At 32.7% G+C, this 21,106-nt stretch overlaps 1 protein-coding gene across 2 annotated transcripts; it reads left to right on the top strand.

Moving 5' to 3' along the window:
* The first annotated feature begins 1,114 nt into the window (after window positions 1-1,114).
* On the top strand, window positions 1,115-20,906 carry LOC111638326 (ARF GTPase-activating protein GIT2-like). Of its 2 annotated transcripts, XM_023384029.1 has the most exons (18): window positions 1,115-1,530; window positions 1,608-1,720; window positions 1,782-1,881; window positions 1,962-2,048; window positions 2,148-2,278; window positions 2,353-2,447; window positions 2,662-2,707; window positions 2,784-2,832; window positions 4,161-4,233; window positions 4,881-4,978; window positions 5,059-5,185; window positions 5,795-5,979; window positions 10,757-10,909; window positions 12,133-12,450; window positions 12,516-12,592; window positions 12,669-12,866; window positions 12,933-12,996; window positions 20,450-20,906. In XM_023384029.1, the coding sequence occupies exons 2-18, from the start codon at window positions 1,608-1,610 to the stop codon at window positions 20,642-20,644; spliced, it is 2,109 nt and encodes a 702-aa protein (XP_023239797.1). In that variant the 5' UTR covers window positions 1,115-1,530; the 3' UTR covers window positions 20,645-20,906. The 2 variants fall into 2 exon arrangements, with proteins under 2 accessions (XP_023239797.1, XP_023239790.1); XM_023384022.1 differs by lacking the exon at window positions 20,450-20,906 and having other exon boundaries at window positions 1,116-1,530; window positions 5,795-5,964; window positions 12,933-13,455.
* The last annotated feature ends 200 nt before the right edge of the window (window positions 20,907-21,106 follow it).

Below are 21,106 nucleotides of genomic sequence, written 5' to 3'. Positions count from 1 at the left end.
AAGGTCATACACTCAAGATTTGCATGGTTGTTGATTGGTAGTGACAGTATTCTGTGTGTGTGTGTATTGTTTGTACATGTGGTAGAAAGGGTTTCGTCTTAAAATGCGGCTTTGTGTATGACGCAGTCAAATTTTCGGACTCCGAAGACCACGTGTATCAAGTCACCAGCATATATTCATTATCAGAATTTTCCAACCTACATACAGGTGTGTGTATACAGGTGTCCAGAAATCTTGTACTCTAAATTCATTGTTATTGAGTGAAGTTAACTTGGTCGGCTCGAATACAGGATCGCTTTCAAGAGGATTTTTGTTTTTTTTAATTTACTCTACAAGAGCTTTACACAATCTTTTTATTTCTGTTGAATATATTTAATCAAATGCAAAATTATTAAATTTGGTTAATCCAATAATAAGATTCTTTATAGTTAGTGTTAAATTATGATGAATGAGGAAGACTATCATTAGGATTGATTCTGATATTGCATATTCAAATTGTAAATGATCTAATTATATTTAAATTAAATGAATGTAGAATTTTTATGTTACTGTGTTAAATTTTTGTACTTTCTTTTAACAAATCTGAATTGCGAACAGACGTTGCCTTAATTAAAGTGATTTATAGCTATTAAATATGTCATATAATTTGCAAAATCACAAACGGAAATGAAGCTTACAGAGAAAATTAGTGAAGAAAGAATTAAATTTGGCATTTTCATTATATTTTGCTACAATTAAGCATATATTTACGTATCAAGAACGATGTTAAATATTTATTGTTTAGAATTATCCTTTGCCGGATCAAATGTGTTCTATAATACGCTTGGTGACGAGCAATATTTTCTGGCTGCAGACCTCGAGCATACTTCGTAGACTTCCGATTAGCTGCATATGTCTTGTTCTTATGTAGCTGCAGACTTTAAGCCTGCCAAATACCAACCAACTCCATAACTACCAGTACACTAGTTACTAAAGTAATATATGCTAATGAAATGCAAACTTGTTACATGTTTTCACTGGTCAAGTTTAATTTGAATGTTCTTTGTTACAAATATCAGCTTAATTAGGGTTATATAACTGCACAAGATGGAAAATGAGAAACTAAAGTTATGTTGCCAAAGCCTGGGCCACGTATCAGGACTTCGTGGCTATGCGTTGCTTGCGACTGCTTTAGATCTACTCAGATATTGTGTGTTTCTTATCAATATTGTTTTATAAGTCCAAGATGAGTATATAGGGTGGTCTAAAGTCAGTTAACCAAGATATATTTATTTTTAAGAATGGTTAAAATTGGTTTGGGACACTTACAAAGAAGCTGTTTCAAACTACTTAATTAATAAAGTTGATAGAGACCGTTTAATATTAAAAGTTATAAAATTGATTACAACAATTTTAGATCCGACCTGGGCTTCTGTAAATAGAGGGCTACTGATTTGCGACGAATGTTGTAGCGTGCACCGTAGTCTTGGAAGGCACATCTCTCAAGTCAAGAGTTTGAAGAAAGGAGCCTGGAGTCCCTCTCAATTGGCTGTAAGACGAATATTTTAATACATTTCTTATCTTACTCATTAGTTATCATATTAAATATTTCTGCGTCGTCGATGCAGATGGTTCACACACTGTATAGTAGCGGTGCCAATTCTATATGGGAATACACACTCCTCGATCCCGCTAACGTTAAGAGCGGGAGACGTAAACCTAATCCCAAAGATCCCGTACAGTAAGTTACATAAATAATTATTTTTCGATGTAGTCGATACTTAATAATTCTTTGTTTTCAGTCCTTTAAAAGCTGATTTCATCCGTGCCAAGTATCAAAATATGGCTTTTGTATATAGACCGAGTAGAGACGAAAGTCCCCAGTTAGACGATATAAATAAGGTTATTTCGCTTGTAGTTCACTCAGATTTATTAACATCTTTAATGTTATAACTTTAACTTTGATTTTTGATTTATTAAAGCAACTACATTCGAGTGTAAGGACACCAAATGTCGAAACCACGTTAAGGTTATTATCATTAGGTGCTAATCCCAATTATAAGCATCCGGTAAGTATAGAAACGAACTTTTGTAGTGTTAATTACATACTAAGATAATTTAATTCATTGTAATCGAGTAAATAATACATTTAATTATATTTAAAATAGGACAAAAAAAATTCTCCACTTCACATGGCGGCTAAGTGCGGACAGTCTTCCCAAATTGAATTACTGATAGTTTACGGTGCTGATGCCGCCGCTACTGACGAAGATGGCAAAACGCCTGTCGACTATGCTAGGTATTCTTTAATCTGTAAATCATTTTATAATAATTTAATGTTTGTGTAATTTTTTTAAAAAATGAATGTTTTAGAGATGCCGGCCATCATGATTTGGCCAATAAGTTAGTCGAATTTCAGTTTGAATTAACGGACAGGCTGGCTTACTATCTTTGCGGTCGGAAACCAGGTACGTTTTCCTTTAAGTTAGACGTACTTTAGATTGGAAGTTGCGTTTCTGTTAGCTATCGAATGCTACATCGGTCAATTATATAATTACATGTAGTTTTAAGACATACTTTCTTAATAAAATAAGTCCGCAATACTCTGTCAAAACAGTAGATATACGAACCTAAGGTACCTCTGTTCATTACATTATTTTTATTTATAAAATATTTTCATAGATCATCAGTTTGGTCAACATTTTATTATTCCTGAAATGGCCGACAGGTTAGAGAATTTGTTATTAAATGCCCTGTTTATTTTATTTTGTTTTGAAGTTAAAATAATAATATTTTATATACAGTTTAGACTTATCCGAATTAGCGCACGCAGCTAAAAAGAAATTACAAGCGGTAAGTTTTGTAAAATTATTTCATTTCTCAATAAATAAATAAATAAATAATCGTACCTGTCTGAATTCAGTTTGCATTTTGTCGACTCATTTAGAAGTTCGGCAAATTAATACAGGGTCTTGCAGAAAGAATGCTACTATTTTAAATTATTGTATTTATTTTAATTATTATCCAAGAATGTCATAGAATACATTAAAACATTGGAGAAACTGTCCAAGTTTCACATTTGCCCATACAATTTCTCAACATGTGCCTCATGTCACATGGCACACGTCTGACTGACACTCAAATTCTTCCTAAACTCACACAGCATATTCTTCATTGTTCCTCCCGCAGAACTCACAATTCTTTGGCTCCTGCAGATTACTTGTGTCATAAAATGACGAGCGATTCCAACTTTGCAAACTGCAGGATGCAAAATGCCTTCTCTGTTACAGAGTTACCATTTCCATTTATGGAGCTAGAGATAGTAGACGATGATACGTTCGAATGAGACGAGAGAAAACTTGGAACGGTTACTCTATTAATTGGTGTATAATAATTAACATAATTACAGTAATTTAAAATGATAGCATTCTTTTTGATCCTGCATTTTAATTAAATACTGAAACCACAAAATAACTGCATAAGTTAATTTACATAGGAATTTTCTTTAGCTTCTATTAGGAATCAGAAATAAAACCTTTTTATTTAATACTTTCAAGAAGAATTCTTGTCCTTAGAATCTTTTAAGCTGCAGTTGCATTTTGCAATTTTCAACCGCAACGGCTATTCCCATCAACCATCAAACTCCAAATACCACACGAATACAATGGCAGCTAAAAACAAAAAGTTTATTAGTCTCGCACCGATTGCAAGCCAACTGCCAACAAACAAATGTCTTCAAGTCTGTCTCATCATGATTATTTGAATGGCTGTCAATTGAACACAGAGTTGGAATCGTTATTAATAGAATTGATTTATAATCATTGACTACCAATGGAATTTTTTCATTAAAATTTAAGCTTTTTCTTTGTCAAAAAATGTAAAGGATGATTCTGTTTGGTTCATTTCTTGTGTGACTGCCAATCTACATAAGAAACCGGTTGCCGTTGCAGTTGCTTGTTGGCCGAAAATTACAAAATGTGACCGTAGCTTTACACTTAATATAATACTTCTTAACAATTTTCAGTTTTAAAATTTGAACTCCTACAAGAAAAAGAGAGAATTACTATTTAAAGTTTTATATTTAGCTTAATATGTTATTTATTTATTAACAAGTCGGCTGTTTATTTTTTTTTTTATAAAGTCATTTTATATGAATTTTAATGACAATTAAAAATTTGCAGTTACCAAATAACCTTTTTGAAGAGTTAGCAAAAGACGTTTATGACGAAGTTGACAGAAGAGAAACAGATGCAAGTAAGAAATAATTTTTAATTGTCATTGAATTAGTAAATCTTGTTTAATATAATCTATAGATATAATTATATAAGATACAAAAAAACTTATTTAAGTATAAGTTTTTTAGTTACAAAAGTGGCCATATCCATTTGGGAAAATTGAAGAACATAATTTGTTCTGAACTGATACAAATTTCACAATATTTAAAATAGAATTAATATTTGATGTGTGAGCTGTGCATGGAATCTGAAACGAATGGGGAAAATGAACAAGAATGTATTAACACTAATACTAATGAATTATCTCCACAAAAAGCGTTCAATGTGTCTTCTTGCCGAGGACAACTGCCCACTTTGAGGCTTGTCGAGGACTCATCCCATTTCCCAGAATTTCTGATGTAGCGTCTCTGCCGTGCCATTTGTTATTGGTGACTTTTACAGGTGTCTCTAATTTGGCTACTGTTCCCTCTTTGTGTTTGTTCTTGGCAACAAAGGAGAATTCTTTTTTGTGGCCAAGGACAAACACAAAGAGAAACAGTAGCCAAATTATATAAGATTCATTATCTGTTGGTTCAAGATTTGCACATTTTTGGAGGTGGCCACTTCTGAAACTATTGAATTCTTACAGAGAAAGTTAATTATTAAATTTTTATTTTATTTTTACAGTTTGGCTTTCGACACAGAATCAAAGTGCATTAGTAACCGACAGGCAAACAGTTCCTTTCCTTCCAGTCAATCCCGAATTTTCTTCTACAAGAAACCAAGTAAAACGATTTACAATAATAGCAAATATATTAATTTAATTATTTAAATTTAGTAAATATTTATGTTTTAATAACTGTAGGGTCGACAAAAATTGGCAAGGTTCAACGCGAGAGAATTTGCAACATTAATTATAGATATACTAAGTGAAGTTAAACGTCGACAGCAGGGTTTACCTTCGACTAGCAACTATAATCCCAAGGAAAAAAGTAAATTTAAAAGAATAATTTTCAAAATTATCAGTTCTCTGAGTTAATTTCATATAATATCTTAATTAAAGCTTTAAAGAATTGATACTTTATAAGAGTTTATCATACTAAACTTACAAATATATACACGCTTGTGTTGTATGGGATACCAAATTTATACTAGCATTACTTGAAATAGATCTTAGATTCATTTTGTTTTACTATTGTAAGTTTGGTGGTTTTATCCACTTGGTTCATCAATGGCCAAATGAATAAAACCACCGATTGTTGGTAGTCAGTTGGGGGTCTGCACTTTGCCACTGGGCTGGTCACATAGAATATTTTGGATTTTCTTCACATGTCTAACACCTAAATAGGGGCTGTTTCTCTTAGAAAGTTCTCTCAAACCCTTGGCAATTGTCCAAGTGTTGTATTTCCATATCCTATCAAATCAAACCAAACTGCTATAAGTTTCAGTAAACTAACAATTTACCTTTATATAGTAGATGTGGGATGAGATGATATCCTGAAAATAAATATTTTTAATTCTTTAATACTTTATGTACTAATTATTTTCTAGAGTTTTATGTACCGTATAATTTGAATTGTAAATTAATGTTCTTACTTAAGATGTAGAGCAAAGAGGAAGGGAGAGAAATGCAAAGAAAGACAATGGGGATACAAAAGGAAACGTAAGTGACGATGAACCGTTATACGATAGTGTAGCTTCAGACGAAGAAATTGCAGACGAAAAGGTTTCGGCAGAAACTAAAGAGAAAAACGGAAATGATCGGTCAGAAGTAAGTATGTTGCAGGTAAAGATTATTTTATTTCTTCTAACTCTTTTAATATTTTAAGTGTAAATATACAGCCGAATCTTTTTAATTTGAATAAAATAGTTTCAATTTTCAAAAATTCGTATAAATCATTTTTGAAAATTTGACTGAGTTTTCTGTGCATTTCTAGTGTTTGGTAGTATTTTTTTATTCTTTGGTTTTATCATATTTTTTATTTGTTTTCTTTTTTCACTCCTTTAACATTGAGTTTTTAAGCTTGTCTTTAGTTTATGTTTCATATTTAGACATTATAAAATCATCATAGCTAAACACAGCACCACTGTCTTGGTGCAAATGTCACTAAAACTTGAGACAATTTTATTTGTGTCTGGGAGTTTTCATAACATACATTCTATAAATTAGTTGACTGCATGTTTCCTGTTTGAATTTGACTTTTGGAAATGTGAGACATAATACTTTTGAATTATTGAAATTTTTCTAAAAACTGAGAATTAATTGTATTTAATTAAAATGTCATTAAATTTTCGAATAGCTAGGGTTATGTAGCAAGGGATCTTTCACACAAACAAAGCTTCAACCTCTTCCGATCTTTCTTCGTAGTCTTCTAGAAGGACAAAATGTATTCTTTTAACACCAATTTAAATACAAATTTTGAGGGGAATAGAGGATTTCAATTAGTCAATAATTCAAATTATACGATTAATAAACATATACAAGAAATTTAAAAATAGTTAAATACATTATCGCAAAACATAAATGTGCCAAGTAATCTATCTGGAAAGAATTTTTACATCCTCGTTGAAGTATTATATGCTTCACTAACAATAATAGAATACAGTGATACCTCAATTTTTGTTGATAATCCATCCGAAAACAATCGGCGAAATCCAAAATCGACGAAAACCGAGGCAATTATTTCCATATGAATCAATGTAAATCTAATTAATTCGTTCTAGACACTCCAAAATACACACTAAAAACACATTTTATAGAGAATAAATATAGTGTTTAATACTAAAAACAATAAGAAATTAATATAAAAGGCTGTTGGCTCTGAAACTTTCTTTGGTCCCATGATGGAGCTAAAAGGAAAGGAAAGCAATGGAATTGTTTGACTAGATGGTGGGGTAATGCTCACTCAACAAGAAACAATGCCATACTGAGCAGGAAACCACATGGGTTGCCCTTTGTTTTCGCAAAATTACCAGTGAGGTCATGTGGGCACACCGACAAAATCAGAGGCAATCGACTAAAGCCAAGAAAAATTTTTGCAGAAAAAAATTGACGAAAACCGAAACAGACGATAACCAAAGTCAGTGAAAACCAAGGTATTACTGTATTTAGTAATTTATTTTTTTAACATTTTATAAACTCATTTTCTTGCAGTAATAGGTGACATTATATTTAGTAACTTTATTCTAATAGAAGTTTCCTTAATGGTTTAAAATTGTTTGATAAAATATTTTCATTTGATACAATTGAATATATCCTGTTTCTACTTTTTACATCCTCAGTCAGTGATAAATATGTTTTATTGTTAGTAATTTTTTAAAGATTAACACGAAAAAATTTTTTAAAAATTAAAATTTTCGTAATTTTTCTAAATTTTGTAAATGGTTAATATTTACAAACAAAAGAGAATTATTGCTGTTTAACTAAAAATAATTTCTATAAATTCAGATCATAATTACTAAAGATTCCTGGAACTGTTTGAAAACTTAATTGTTTGCGCACGTAAAAATACGATGAAAAATGTACATTACCATTTTCTCCATAACTTTCTGTGCTCTGTTGTATTGGGTATGGAGTTAATGCACTAGTAGAGCATTTACTCCAGTGTTTTTCAATCTTTTTTTTTATCTCATGACACACTTAAACCTATAATTAAATTGAAAAAAAAAATCACATGATTTAAAGTTGTGCTCGTAAACATTCTATCGCCATATTACTTACCATTTAACCTAATTTTTTTTGTCTACATTAAATAAAACAGTATTTTTGTTACTTAAAATAGCAGCAGGTTACAACAATACTTATTTAAATTAAAAGTTTGCATTTAAAAGTGACACGATAATTGCCTTTAGATGTTCAAATGAAATAACCTGGTGTTATGCACACACACATATATATATATATATTTTTTTTTTACTATATTATGTATACATTTATTTATTATAACAATGAAAAACTCATATAATCAATTTAAAGAGGTTTTAATCAGGTTTTAATCCTGACCAAAATTTTTGGGCATGATGAAAGTTATAATAAGAATAATAGGCCTATCTCTAGCACTAAACAATAGGCGGAAATGTTATTTGGTGTGAATAAAAAAGTATGGACTATTATAAAGCCCATTATATTGAATATCTACACACAAAATATATGAAATATAATGAAAAAGTATTAAAAATTTATGATGATAATTCAATTTTTCTGGGCCCTTGACACTGGGGGCCCAGGACTTAAGTCGTATTAGTCCCTATGTAGATTCGCCCCTGTACACAATACATGTATGCTAATTAGGTACCGCAAGCTTTTGATACATCTGGCTGTGTTAAATGCTTCGAATGATGTCATGCGCGTGCACTTGCTTGTGTGCGGAAAACCTCCACACGAGCAAGCGATCGAGTTCCCGAAAGCATGGTATTGACTTAAAATGGCTAGCCGCTAGCTGCCAATGTAAAAGGAAACACGAATGATAAAAGAGTTTACACGTTAGAATAAATTATTATTGGCATATTTGTTCTGATATAAAAAAATATATTGACAGTCAAAACTTTCTCGTAAGTATGCGGCACATGCTAAGCAAGCCCAGAGAATTCACCCCGGTTTTAATTTTGACATGTATACTTATTGTTCTTTGGGTTTCTTTTGAAAATAATTTATTTAATAACCTTCAAAAATGTTCATGGTACACCGGTTGAAAATCACCGATTTACTCCATACCCATTGTGGGGTTGACCAGATCCACGTAGGGGGCTTCCAGGTGGCGAGGGACGGGGCACAACATATCCAGGACAGGCCAATCTTAAAAAATTCCTTGGGAGTTGTCTGGATTCGATTCTGGATTCTCCAGTGTGGTTGACTCATTCACTCGCCAACACGAAAGTGGAAACAGACTTCTCTGAGTAAAACCAAATCATATTGGGCATTGAATATGGTAATAGATTAGACTGAAATATCAAGAAAGTAAAATATTTTATTGCCATAAGACACCAAATTTAACTCTTTGTCTATAGAAGAAAATGGCTTTTTAAGTGTCATCTAAGCGTTCGATGTATGCTAGCAGTTTTCAATAAGGTCGAGCTAAGGACCTTAGGCATCTGATCTGGGCCTCTTGTGTTGTTTTTTTTTATCTAAACAACAATTGGTGTGTCAGTTTAAGTGACAATAATGCTAACAAACTTCGAGAAAGGACACATTTTACTATACTTATCATCTCGGCACGGTGACACGATGCAGGATGGCCTGGAATTTGCAGTAATTGTTTGCTTATTATTGAAATTAACTTGGCAGATAAGATGTCTTTGTAACATTTTTCATTCACAAATTCATTTATAGTGTAGTCTGTCGATACATTTACTGGCTATCCATTCTCAAATCATTTGACTAACTGGAAGCTTTACTGTCTGCATCGAGCAAACTTATTATAGGCTATAGCTTTTGTAAACTTAACATAGGGAGGGTTTGCCATCAGATTTGTGCAAGTAAAATTTGAATTTGTCTGAAAACATTAAAGAATTCCACACATTCACACTCCAGTCCACATGCTGTTTAGTCCATATGACCCACCGTTTGAACATTTTGCTCATTGATAGTGACTTTTTATGTGGATAACATGGTTTTATACTTGTCTACTGTGTACCCACTTTATTCTTGGGTTGGAAGTATTAGCAGTACATTCTCACAGGCTGAGATTCTTTGTCATCCTATCCTGACATTGTACACTTGTGCATTCACTTCCCGATATGGCTTTTCTTAAATGTTGCCACCTTTGTAACAAGTGTACAATAGTCAATTGATGCTTCAACACTTCCAACAACCTTTCCAGCTCCAGTGATATTTGTTTACACCTCAGCAAACGTTTTCAACCTCATCGAGGTCTTCATCAGGCTACTTTACTTAGGAATTCGATCGCGTTTGGAACGGAACGTATACGATTCAAAATTTATAAACCGATTAAGAATACTCATGGAACGTTACGCACACGCTAAAATGACTGTAAAGCACGTGTGATATCAAGTTTGGGTAACGGTAGAAGCAGACGCATTAGACGCACTCATTAATGGGGACGAGTTCCCTCATAACAAAACTTCCACGCACTAGATATACCGATTGCATCCCTGGAGTTGATGCACGTGCCACGTAATCCTGCCTTGTATATTTCTAAAGTTTCCATCATTCTCAGTTGATCAGTGCGATGTGAGAGCCTGATCATGTGGGCATTTTGTATGTCTACCGTGATTCCCGGTTCAGTGGCAACCGTTGAGAGGGCGGTGGCATCCGTTCCAAACGCGATTGAATTCCTAAGTAAAGTAGTCTGATGAAGACCTCGATGAGGTTGAAAACGTTTGCTGAGGTGTAAACAAATATCACTGGAACTGGAAAGGTTGTTGGAAGTGTTGAAGTATAACTCCTCTAGTGTTGGAAGACGTTTGGTTCTTATAGTCAATAGATGTTTAATAGCCCAGACACAGCATTATCAAGAGGCTAAACCAGTAATCTTAATTTTTTTTTGTAATGCTACCATTTGTTTCATATTTAGTTATATTTAAGAATTGTATACTAATTTCAGAGCGTAACATCTTCCGATCTCTCAGATGGCCCGATAACATTAGAGGAGTATCTAGTTGTGAAAAAGCAGTTGGCGACTTCGGAAGCGCATGTACATCATCTCATGCAAAACAACAAAGATATGAAACAAGAGATATCGCTGTTACAGAATATGGTAAGTCTGAAGTTCAGTTTTTTTTTTTTTTTTTTTTATTGTGTCCATAGAATTTGTTGAATTCAAATAATTCACAGAGCCAAAATCTATTGTTCTGTTAAGATCCGTAATGTTTCTGCCTTCAATAGTAATATGTTATTAGTTAAAATTATTCTGTTTATATGCTTAGAAACTTCCCACATAGGAAACATTTTCAGTGAAATTATTTTTAAGTGTGGAACCATTTATGTACTACATTTATCCGTAATTTTATATTTATCGCTCTTCTTGCAAGACAATTATTGTCTAATTTGTTAAAAATATTGCTCCATTTTAAAGTTTCTATTGTGGTGTGGTTATATAACGTAGGAAAATTATTTTTATGTCAGAGTACACTACTTTTTATTTATTTTGGATTTTGCGAACATATAAGTTTAACTTTTGATATAAAATATATCAAAATATTCATTATTTATTGAGAATAATATAAAATTAGTGGATTGGATTAATGGGGTAGGCGAGGGCAATGCTCCCGTGTCTCCGAGAGGACATTTTATGGGAAATCCAGGCTGTAGTTTGGTGTTAGAAGTGTCGAGAAAATCTGAAAAACTTTATGCAGTTGGTCTTTTTGCAAGGCATAAACCTGCAAATGACTATTGACGTTTGATCGTCTATCCACTCTGTCATTCGTTGGCACAACAATTAGCGAATTGGCAACAGTTAATGAGAGTTATTAATCTCTTGTCAGTTTACTGCATTTTGTGTCAACAACTTGCAGAAATTTGTTTTGTCCTTTCCTGTTGCATCACCAATCTTCTCTCTTTTTTGTCTTCTATTGCTCAAATGTTGTAGCTTTATCTCCACGGCAACTTTTGGAAGTCTTTCATTTTGTATTCTCTTTACTTGTTCATGTGATATCAATTGTTTTTTTTTTTTATTTCTTTATATCCTCTAATGTAATTTCATTCATACTATTTTTTAATATTAATTGCTTCTAATTAAATTTATATCTTATTGCAATTTATTATCAAATTTCTCATATAAAAAACTAAAGAAGTTGACTAGATTTTAAACTATAAATTAAATTAGGTAAATCTTACTTAAAATGCATGATTTTGAATGGATTTTTATTCCACTTTGACATGTGAGTTACTTGAATTCAAGTACTAAAATTGGAATTAATATGATTAATCTGATATAAAATATGAAATTATAGTAATAATAATGAATTAATTATGTTGTAGATACAAAAACTAATGCAAGAAAATTCACATTTGAGATCATTTGTTCAATATGGCAGTTTCGACACTCACCAATCCAACTTGCCAAACGGATACGAAGTTCAAACGGGGCATTCACACCCGGCGAGTAACCCGCCCACCGCCGCAAATGAAGTCGTGTCGGTCAGATCGCCTCGGGGTTCTCCCCGGTCAAGTCAGAGACCCCAGTCTATGTATGAACCGAGAGAAAGACAACAGTTTCAACACCACTTGTGGAATGCCAATTTTTCATACAACAGTTCGATTTCAGGAAGCAACATTCCTCGAGATGATAGCGGAATTGTGAGTATAATTAAAGCATCGTTTAATTAATCGAAGTTGATAATTAATGGAATTTTATTTTCAAGGGCCACATACATTCTAGTCATTCGTCGAGAAATAGCGGTGATTACGATAATACAATACCTCCTATTAATAGTAACAGGTAAGAAGAAAAAAAATACTTAAAATTGGTTTAATCTGTACTGAAATCTCAAATAAAACTTTCATTTTAATTTTAGTCCGTGTCTCCAAAGTCGAAGTGGATCTCTCAGTCCTCCGTTTGAGATTTCGAACGCCATGACTCATTACGACTCGTTATTACAACAAAAAGTGACGGAAAAATTACCAACGCAAGATGAAGTCATTCGTAAAACCGAACAGATTACAAAGAAAATACAAGAATTATTGATTTCTGCTCAAGAGGGAAAGCAAGAAAGGTACAAGTTAATACACAGGAAGATAAATTATAATAGTTTATCTTATATTGAAATAATTTCTTTTAGTTTCATTCCGTGTTCGGAGAAAGTTTACCGGGCGGTGTTGGAAATGGCAAGCATTTTCCCTCAGGTAAATATTTAAGAACTTTATATACAGTGAAACCTCCATTAACGGACACTCCCAAATAGCAGACAACGTTATTTAATGGATATTTTTACAATTCCCAAGACCCTTCAAATAGGACATCTGTTATATTTGCCTCTAAATAGCAGACACTATAAATAACGGATGCTGTCGTCCATAACCAACCTTACGAAAACACAAAGTTTCGCCTTCAGTATTCTGAAATAATTAATTATGTATGAAATATTTTAAAACTAAAACAGAGAATGGGTTCAAATACTCTTTCAAGAGACAAATTTTGACCTTAGGCATCGAATAAAGACTGGCTAAAAATAGGAGTAGGGGAAGAAGGCAGGTTGTAAAAACAGAACAATATTCATTAACTGTTAGAGAGGACTAATCTGATTAAGTTGTCTATCACCATTTATCGTCATACATATTAATGTTATTAAACTTATGTTTTATTAATAAGAAGCTAAAAATTAGCAATTTTTTCTGGANCGCTCCCTAGTGGGCGTTTTAGCAGTATTACAAATTCCTATGAGGCATGTTTAAAGCAGCGGCAGCTTTACGTTCCTCCACAGTGGCGTATTTCTTTGGTCGTGCCTACAGTGGCTAGCCACTGTAGTCGTGCCATGAAAGGTTTCTATTATTATATTAAAAAATTAGCTTAACTATTTCAAACCTTATCGTTTTATCGTAGCGGTTCAAATCTATCCGGTTTTTCGTTATTCGCCTCCTAGTGAACATTACAGGCATTCCGTGACAATAATAAATTCCTATTACAAATATAATGAATTATTTATATTGTTATATTGACCAAATAATAATTTATTGGCCAAATGAATAATAATAATTTATATTGTTCATTTAAATAATAATTAAAATTGTTAATTTAATTTGAATGTTTTAAATATGACACACGATAGGGGCGCCTCTAGTGTCCGTTATCAAACGGTTACGGGACAGACGGACAGTTGAATGGGTTATATATATAGATAAACTTTTAATGTGCAGTTTTTAACACTTAACGATTAACTTCAAAGTTGTGCATAAATTACGTAACGCAGATATGAGTGAGTGGGTATGCTGTGATCGTCGATTAGGGATTGCATTGCCGATAAACGGTTTACTGCTTCACCGGCAATCAGATAAAAAACCCTGTATTGGTAAATATACTAGTAATTTGATATTTTTACTTTAAATTCGGTAAAAAAATAAGTACACATGTAATAATATTTTGCAGCCAAATATTTATTTGTATAATCAAACTTAGATTATCTGAAAAGTTTTCTGTTTTCGAAAACAATCGGCGAAATCCGAAACTAACGAAAACCGAGGCAATTATTTTTATATAGATCAATGTAAATCTAATTAATTTGTTCTAGACACTAGACACTAAAATTATTTCTAAGCAACAATGAATAATTTTTTAATATAATAATGAAAGAAAAGAACAAAAATTTCGAGTAAGAAATTGAAAATTCTGCAAAAAAATCTTGAGATTAAAACAATTTAAGAACGAAAGTCTACATATTCTGCAGAATTTTGCACAAGTACTTAATTAAAACATTACAAATTATGATCAGTATTGTTAGAATACACAATTAAGAAAATTGTAAACTGTTATTACAATTTTCACCTGTGTCCGAGCCAGACTCGGGCGAATATCAAATAATAATTAATTCACTTTTTATGCACAGATTTTACTCAGGTAAAATTTATTTGTCCTTTAACGATCGTTGTCTATGACCACAACAAATTTCGTAATTCTATACGAATTATAAGTTTTTGATTGGAGCCGTTTTTCCGGTCCCCTTTTATATAAATAGTACAAATGACCAAAAATTTTTAGTTGTATTTGAGTATTTGTAATAACTAGTACAAACCTTGCTAGAACCCCGACTTTCCCTAAGACCTTTATGTAAATATCCCGCAAAAGTTGACCAACGGCTGTTCTCAAGATCAAACAATTTTAAACACCGTAGACTGCAGCTGTCTCGTTGCAGTTTGTGTAAGACGAAAGAAAAATATAAATAAAGTATCCCTGAAGCTATATGTAATAACTAGATGCATTTATTTTAAATCATTTTTTTATTTTTTTAATAGCTTTACTATAAAAACACGTTTTGGGGAGATTTTTTCGCGGCAAAATTATAATTTTTTCTAATATCAGATTTGGTTTAACTTTCACAAAAATATTTATTATCAAAAAATAAAAAAATATATGCTTTTCTGAGCGAAATTTGAAAAAAACAAGCGTTAAGGAGTTTTAAATGTATTAAATGTTATCCTATTTACAAGGAATAAAAGTAAATTTTAACTTAAAATTAAAAATTATCGAAAAACCCAGATAATGAGATATTTTTGTGAAAAAACCTATCAACCCAGATTACAATAAAAAAATCCAAATATGAGTAGAAAAACTCAGGCGTAAGAGCCCTTCCCACACCATATCGATGACGGCACGATATTTCAAGACACTGGAAAGGCACTTTCTTTGCTTGGTTCATTTCCCGTTGGATGAAATTAGTCAAACGAAATAAAAACCATCAATAAGTTAAGGGATTGCCTATCACTATAACCTATTCAACTATGCCCAAGAACAACTAATGTCAACTGCTTCCAAGAATATACTGTTTTTTCGCCACTAGATATTCGCCACTAGATGGCGCCACTAGACGGTGCCACCAACTGTCTAAATGTTAATGCCAGTGCTCATCGCTTAGAAGCTCAAGCCTAAACAGCAGCTCAATATCAACCAACCTATGTAATTTCAGGGGAGAATTTGAAATATTTATGGAAGAAGCGATATATTTTTTAAACAATTCATAGGAGAAAGATATTTCCGATAAGATATTGTAGAGAGCTTGAAGATTTGAGAAGTGCGTTTATAAATAAATGGTTTCTAGTTTCAAAACACCGGTGTTACTCATTGCATTGGGGAAGGCAGGTTCGGAACGACTGCTAGACAAAGCAGAAATTTCTCCACTCCATACCATTTGTGGGGTGTGGGCTGACTTCAACCTCAGAGCTTTGCAGGCTTTGGCAGCACGTCTTACGGCGATGCGGGCCTCGGCGGCACCTCTGACAACGTTGCGGCCCACATCTCACTACAGAGTTTGATCATTGCACTCGGATCCAAGTGCAATGGTCGAACTCTGGGGTTTATGGAGTGTCTTCTTTCTGTACATATGGGGTTTGTACATATCGCGCTAGCTCCTTTGTAAATATGGGGTTTGTACATATCGCGTTAACCCCTTCCTTTCAAATCCAAAATTAGAACAACTTCCAGATCGGTATTTAACGGATACAGCTGCTTTTATAATCCGACAGGTATGGGACCAAAGGGGTGTCGGATTACCAAAAGTGGCCGGATTACCGAAAGTGATTACATATTTGGCATTGTTTTGCTAGCAGTAGCCTACTATATTCTTTACTCCAACTGTTCGAACAGAACTGCTAACGGAAAACACACGAAATGTGTGTCATCGTGTAAGAATTGGGTGGGGAGATTNTCGTTGGCACAACAATTAGCGAATTGGCAACAGTTAATGAGAGTTATTAATCTCTTGTCAGTTTACTGCATTTTGTGTCAACAACTTGCAGAAATTTGTTTTGTCCTTTCCTGTTGCATCACCAATCTTCTCTCTTTTTTGTCTTCTATTGCTCAAATGTTGTAGCTTTATCTCCACGGCAACTTTTGGAAGTCTTTCATTTTGTATTCTCTTTACTTGTTCATGTGATATCAATTGTTTTTTTTTTTATTTCTTTATATCCTCTAATGTAATTTCATTCATACTATTTTTTAATATTAATTGCTTCTAATTAAATTTATATCTTATTGCAATTTATTATCAAATTTCTCATATAAAAAACTAAAGAAGTTGACTAGATTTTAAACTATAAATTAAATTAGGTAAATCTTACTTAAAATGCATGATTTTGAATGGATTTTTATTCCACTTTGACATGTGAGTTACTTGAATTCAAGTACTAAAATTGGAATTAATATGATTAATCTGATATAAAATATGAAATTATAGTAATAATAATGAATTAATTATGTTGTAGATACAAAAACTAATGCAAGAAAATTCACATTTGAGATCATTTGTTCAATATGGCAGTTTCGACACTCACCAATCCAACTTGCCAAACGGATACGAAGTTCAAACGGGGCATTCACACCCGGCGAGTAACCCGCCCACCGCCGCAAATGAAGTCGTGTCGGTCAGATCGCCTCGGGGTTCTCCCCGGTCAAGTCAGAGACCCCAGTCTATGTATGAACCGAGAGAAAGACAACAGTTTCAACACCACTTGTGGAATGCCAATTTTTCATACAACAGTTCGATTTCAGGAAGCAACATTCCTCGAGATGATAGCGGAATTGTGAGTATAATTAAAGCATCGTTTAATTAATCGAAGTTGATAATTAATGGAATTTTATTTTCAAGGGCCACATACATTCTAGTCATTCGTCGAGAAATAGCGGTGATTACGATAATACAATACCTCCTATTAATAGTAACAGGTAAGAAGAAAAAAAATACTTAAAATTGGTTTAATCTGTACTGAAATCTCAAATAAAACTTTCATTTTAATTTTAGTCCGTGTCTCCAAAGTCGAAGTGGATCTCTCAGTCCTCCGTTTGAGATTTCGAACGCCATGACTCATTACGACTCGTTATTACAACAAAAAGTGACGGAAAAATTACCAACGCAAGATGAAGTCATTCGTAAAACCGAACAGATTACAAAGAAAATACAAGAATTATTGATTTCTGCTCAAGAGGGAAAGCAAGAAAGGTACAAGTTAATACACAGGAAGATAAATTATAATAGTTTATCTTATATTGAAATAATTTCTTTTAGTTTCATTCCGTGTTCGGAGAAAGTTTACCGGGCGGTGTTGGAAATGGCAAGCATTTTCCCTCAGGTAAATATTTAAGAACTTTATATACAGTGAAACCTCCATTAACGGACACTCCCAAATAGCAGACAACGTTATTTAATGGATATTTTTACAATTCCCAAGACCCTTCAAATAGGACATCTGTTATATTTGCCTCTAAATAGCAGACACTATAAATAACGGATGCTGTCGTCCATAACCAACCTTACGAAAACACAAAGTTTCGCCTTCAGTATTCTGAAATAATTAATTATGTATGAAATATTTTAAAACTAAAACAGAGAATGGGTTCAAATACTCTTTCAAGAGACAAATTTTGACCTTAGGCATCGAATAAAGACTGGCTAAAAATAGGAGTAGGGGAAGAAGGCAGGTTGTAAAAACAGAACAATATTCATTAACTGTTAGAGAGGACTAATCTGATTAAGTTGTCTATCACCATTTATCGTCATACATATTAATGTTATTAAACTTATGTTTTATTAATAAGAAGCTAAAAATTAGCAATTTTTTCTGGATATAATTGGTCATCACTTTTATAACCACTTAAAAGAGATGTTTTGAACAAATAAACCGAAATGTTAAGTCCTTCAAATCCAATGCTCACCTGAGTATAAGATTTACTCAGAAGACAATTAATTCTCAGATATTTTATTTAAATGCATTTCAAATTGGAATTCTCACTGATCCGTTTCAGTAAAGTACAGTCTGTGGCAAAACCTACATTGATATTTTGGACTCTTTGAAATCAATCACAGTAAAGTAATTAATAAAGTACTGTGTGTGTGTGTTATCCGATTTGTATATATAACCGATCACCGTGAAAGTGTTTGTTATCCAATTTGTTTGCAGTCCGAACTGTGTTCATTAACTGATCACCCACTGTATATATATATACAGTGGGTGATCGGTTAATGAACACCTTCATGAAAGATTTTTATGTTTGGACAACGAACACCTCACAGAACAAACACAAGAAGTGATATAAAATAATGAATACTGATTAGTGTTCCCTTGTCTTCAGGCAACAATTTGAAACTTTTTGGAGTGCAGGAAATGTTGACATTTACACTCAACCCAGTATATACTGTTCAGATAGTATTCCTTCAAACTTTGAAACTCTCTCTTGTAATTCCAGTCTTTTATTTGTTCTGACAGAAACAATTCTTTTATAGTATTTGTGAGACTGTTGAGCGGGCATTCATTAAATTTTGCATAGGTTTTTATTTTCAAAAGGTGAGAGTATAATAGCAAAGGTAGAGAGTGGGCAGAAGATGTCTGATGTTGCTGGGTAGTATGGCTTGATCAGATCGACAGTAGGCCACAGTTGAATCTTATCTAAGAAAGATATAGATAGAATATTCAAGAAAACTCAAGCAGTTAAAGGAGTAACAAAAATCACATCTGAGAAATGAAGAACATTGAAGAGCTCATAATGGAATCTGAAATGGATCTGAAGACAGAAGAACACTAAGAAACTCAGCAAGATATGTTTTCTTCTGAAAAAGAGGATTAATGCCGACATCTGCTATTAAAGACCTTTTGAAGAAGTGGGAGGATGTTAGAACAATGATCTTAGAATGGCATTCAAACCAGGTTGAGGTTAATAGGCTTGGGGATCTCTACAATTATGATGCTATTAATTACTTCTGAAAAATCCTAAAGAAGAGAGAAAAGCAATCGACATTAGATTCTTTAACCCCCCACAAATGGAGAAAACATGATTAATAAAAATGCAAGACTGTGTATATACGTATTTTTATTATTACATATAAATAATGTAATAATAAACTGTGTTTATTTACATATAATACATATAAACTGTGTTTATTTACACAGTAAGAAAGTATATATTTTTTATTTTTTGGAGTTTCCAGAACGAATTAATCAATTTCCCATAAAAACCTATGGTAAATCGATGATCGGTTAATGAACAATTCGGATAGCAAACAAAGTCTCGGAACGAATTATGCTCGTTAACCGATCACCCACTGTAGCTCACATAATATTTAATAATTGTCATATTTCTTTGATTATAAGATGCTACAATGTGTGGCATCTCACAGCAACGTGCAACAATTATAAGATGTCATTCAGAGGACACCATATCAGTTTATAATGGAAGTGCATGATGTTTTTAATCTATGGTGGCATAAATTTATCCATAGAATTATCGGTGATGCTCAAATTGCTAAATTAAATTTACACAATATACATATTAATGCACTATGGTGCTGTTTCAAAATTAATCTTTTTGAGATCATTTAAATTGATAAACATTCTAAAATCATCATTAAGTTTCACCCTACTCAAGATATGACACACACAATCTCCTCACCCCGTCGACCCTTTAACCATCAAAATTTAATAGCATCAATCCCCCTAATACACAAACCTCGCTGCAAAATTTCAGAAATTTTCGAAAAAAGCACAGGAGTTATCAAACTTCAAAGAGAGAAATTCGGATACCGATATTATGTATATTTACACGTTTTGTTTAACTTTATTAATATCAAATTTCGATTATTTTTTCTTTTTTTCTTAGAATATAAAAGAAGAAAATATTCACGTAGCATTAAAGCAGTTAATTGGAAGTGCCTTTCGACTGCAGGCCGAGTGCAAGAGTTTGTTATGCAAGCACCATCCGCCAATAGACCACCGATTTATCACCCAGCAGGTAATACAGTGTGCCTACGACATTGCCAAAGCAGCCAAACAGCTCGTTACGCTTTTCCAGTGAAGAACCGAATCGCAGACAAAACTTTTATACGAGTTATTTTTCAAATTGCCAAAAATTTGGAATTTTACCGACTGGCCAAGAGCGGAAGCCATTCTGGATCCAACGTTCTCCGATGCGTAACGTCGACGTTATGGAACCTATTTTGCTTCCCATCGATGCGCGTTGCCCTCGTTTACATTTATTTATAAGACAAGAAAAAAAAAAAAAAGGCAAAAATTCAAATCTGCTTTAAGGAAATTTGTGTACATTATACATTTTTTTTGTTTTCGTTTTTTAGAATTTAATCGATTTAAATGAGTACTTTTTAGGAATTTTATAATTTCTATTATTATTATTATTATTATTATTATTATTTTATAATCAGTGTAGCTTTTTTGTTATCGCATTTACAAATTTGTATTTTACACAATTCTGAAAGAACTTTAGAATTCATTTCAAGGATTGTCGTCGACATTTTGTCCT

The sequence above is a fragment of the Centruroides sculpturatus genome, unplaced genomic scaffold (genome assembly GCF_000671375.1).
Source record: "Centruroides sculpturatus isolate CEXI.00-Female unplaced genomic scaffold, Cexi_2.0 scaffold142, whole genome shotgun sequence".
NCBI lineage: Eukaryota > Metazoa > Arthropoda > Arachnida > Scorpiones > Buthidae > Centruroides > Centruroides sculpturatus.
Note: the sequence above shows the minus strand (reverse complement) of the source record. Positions and strands in the feature narration are given on the sequence as shown.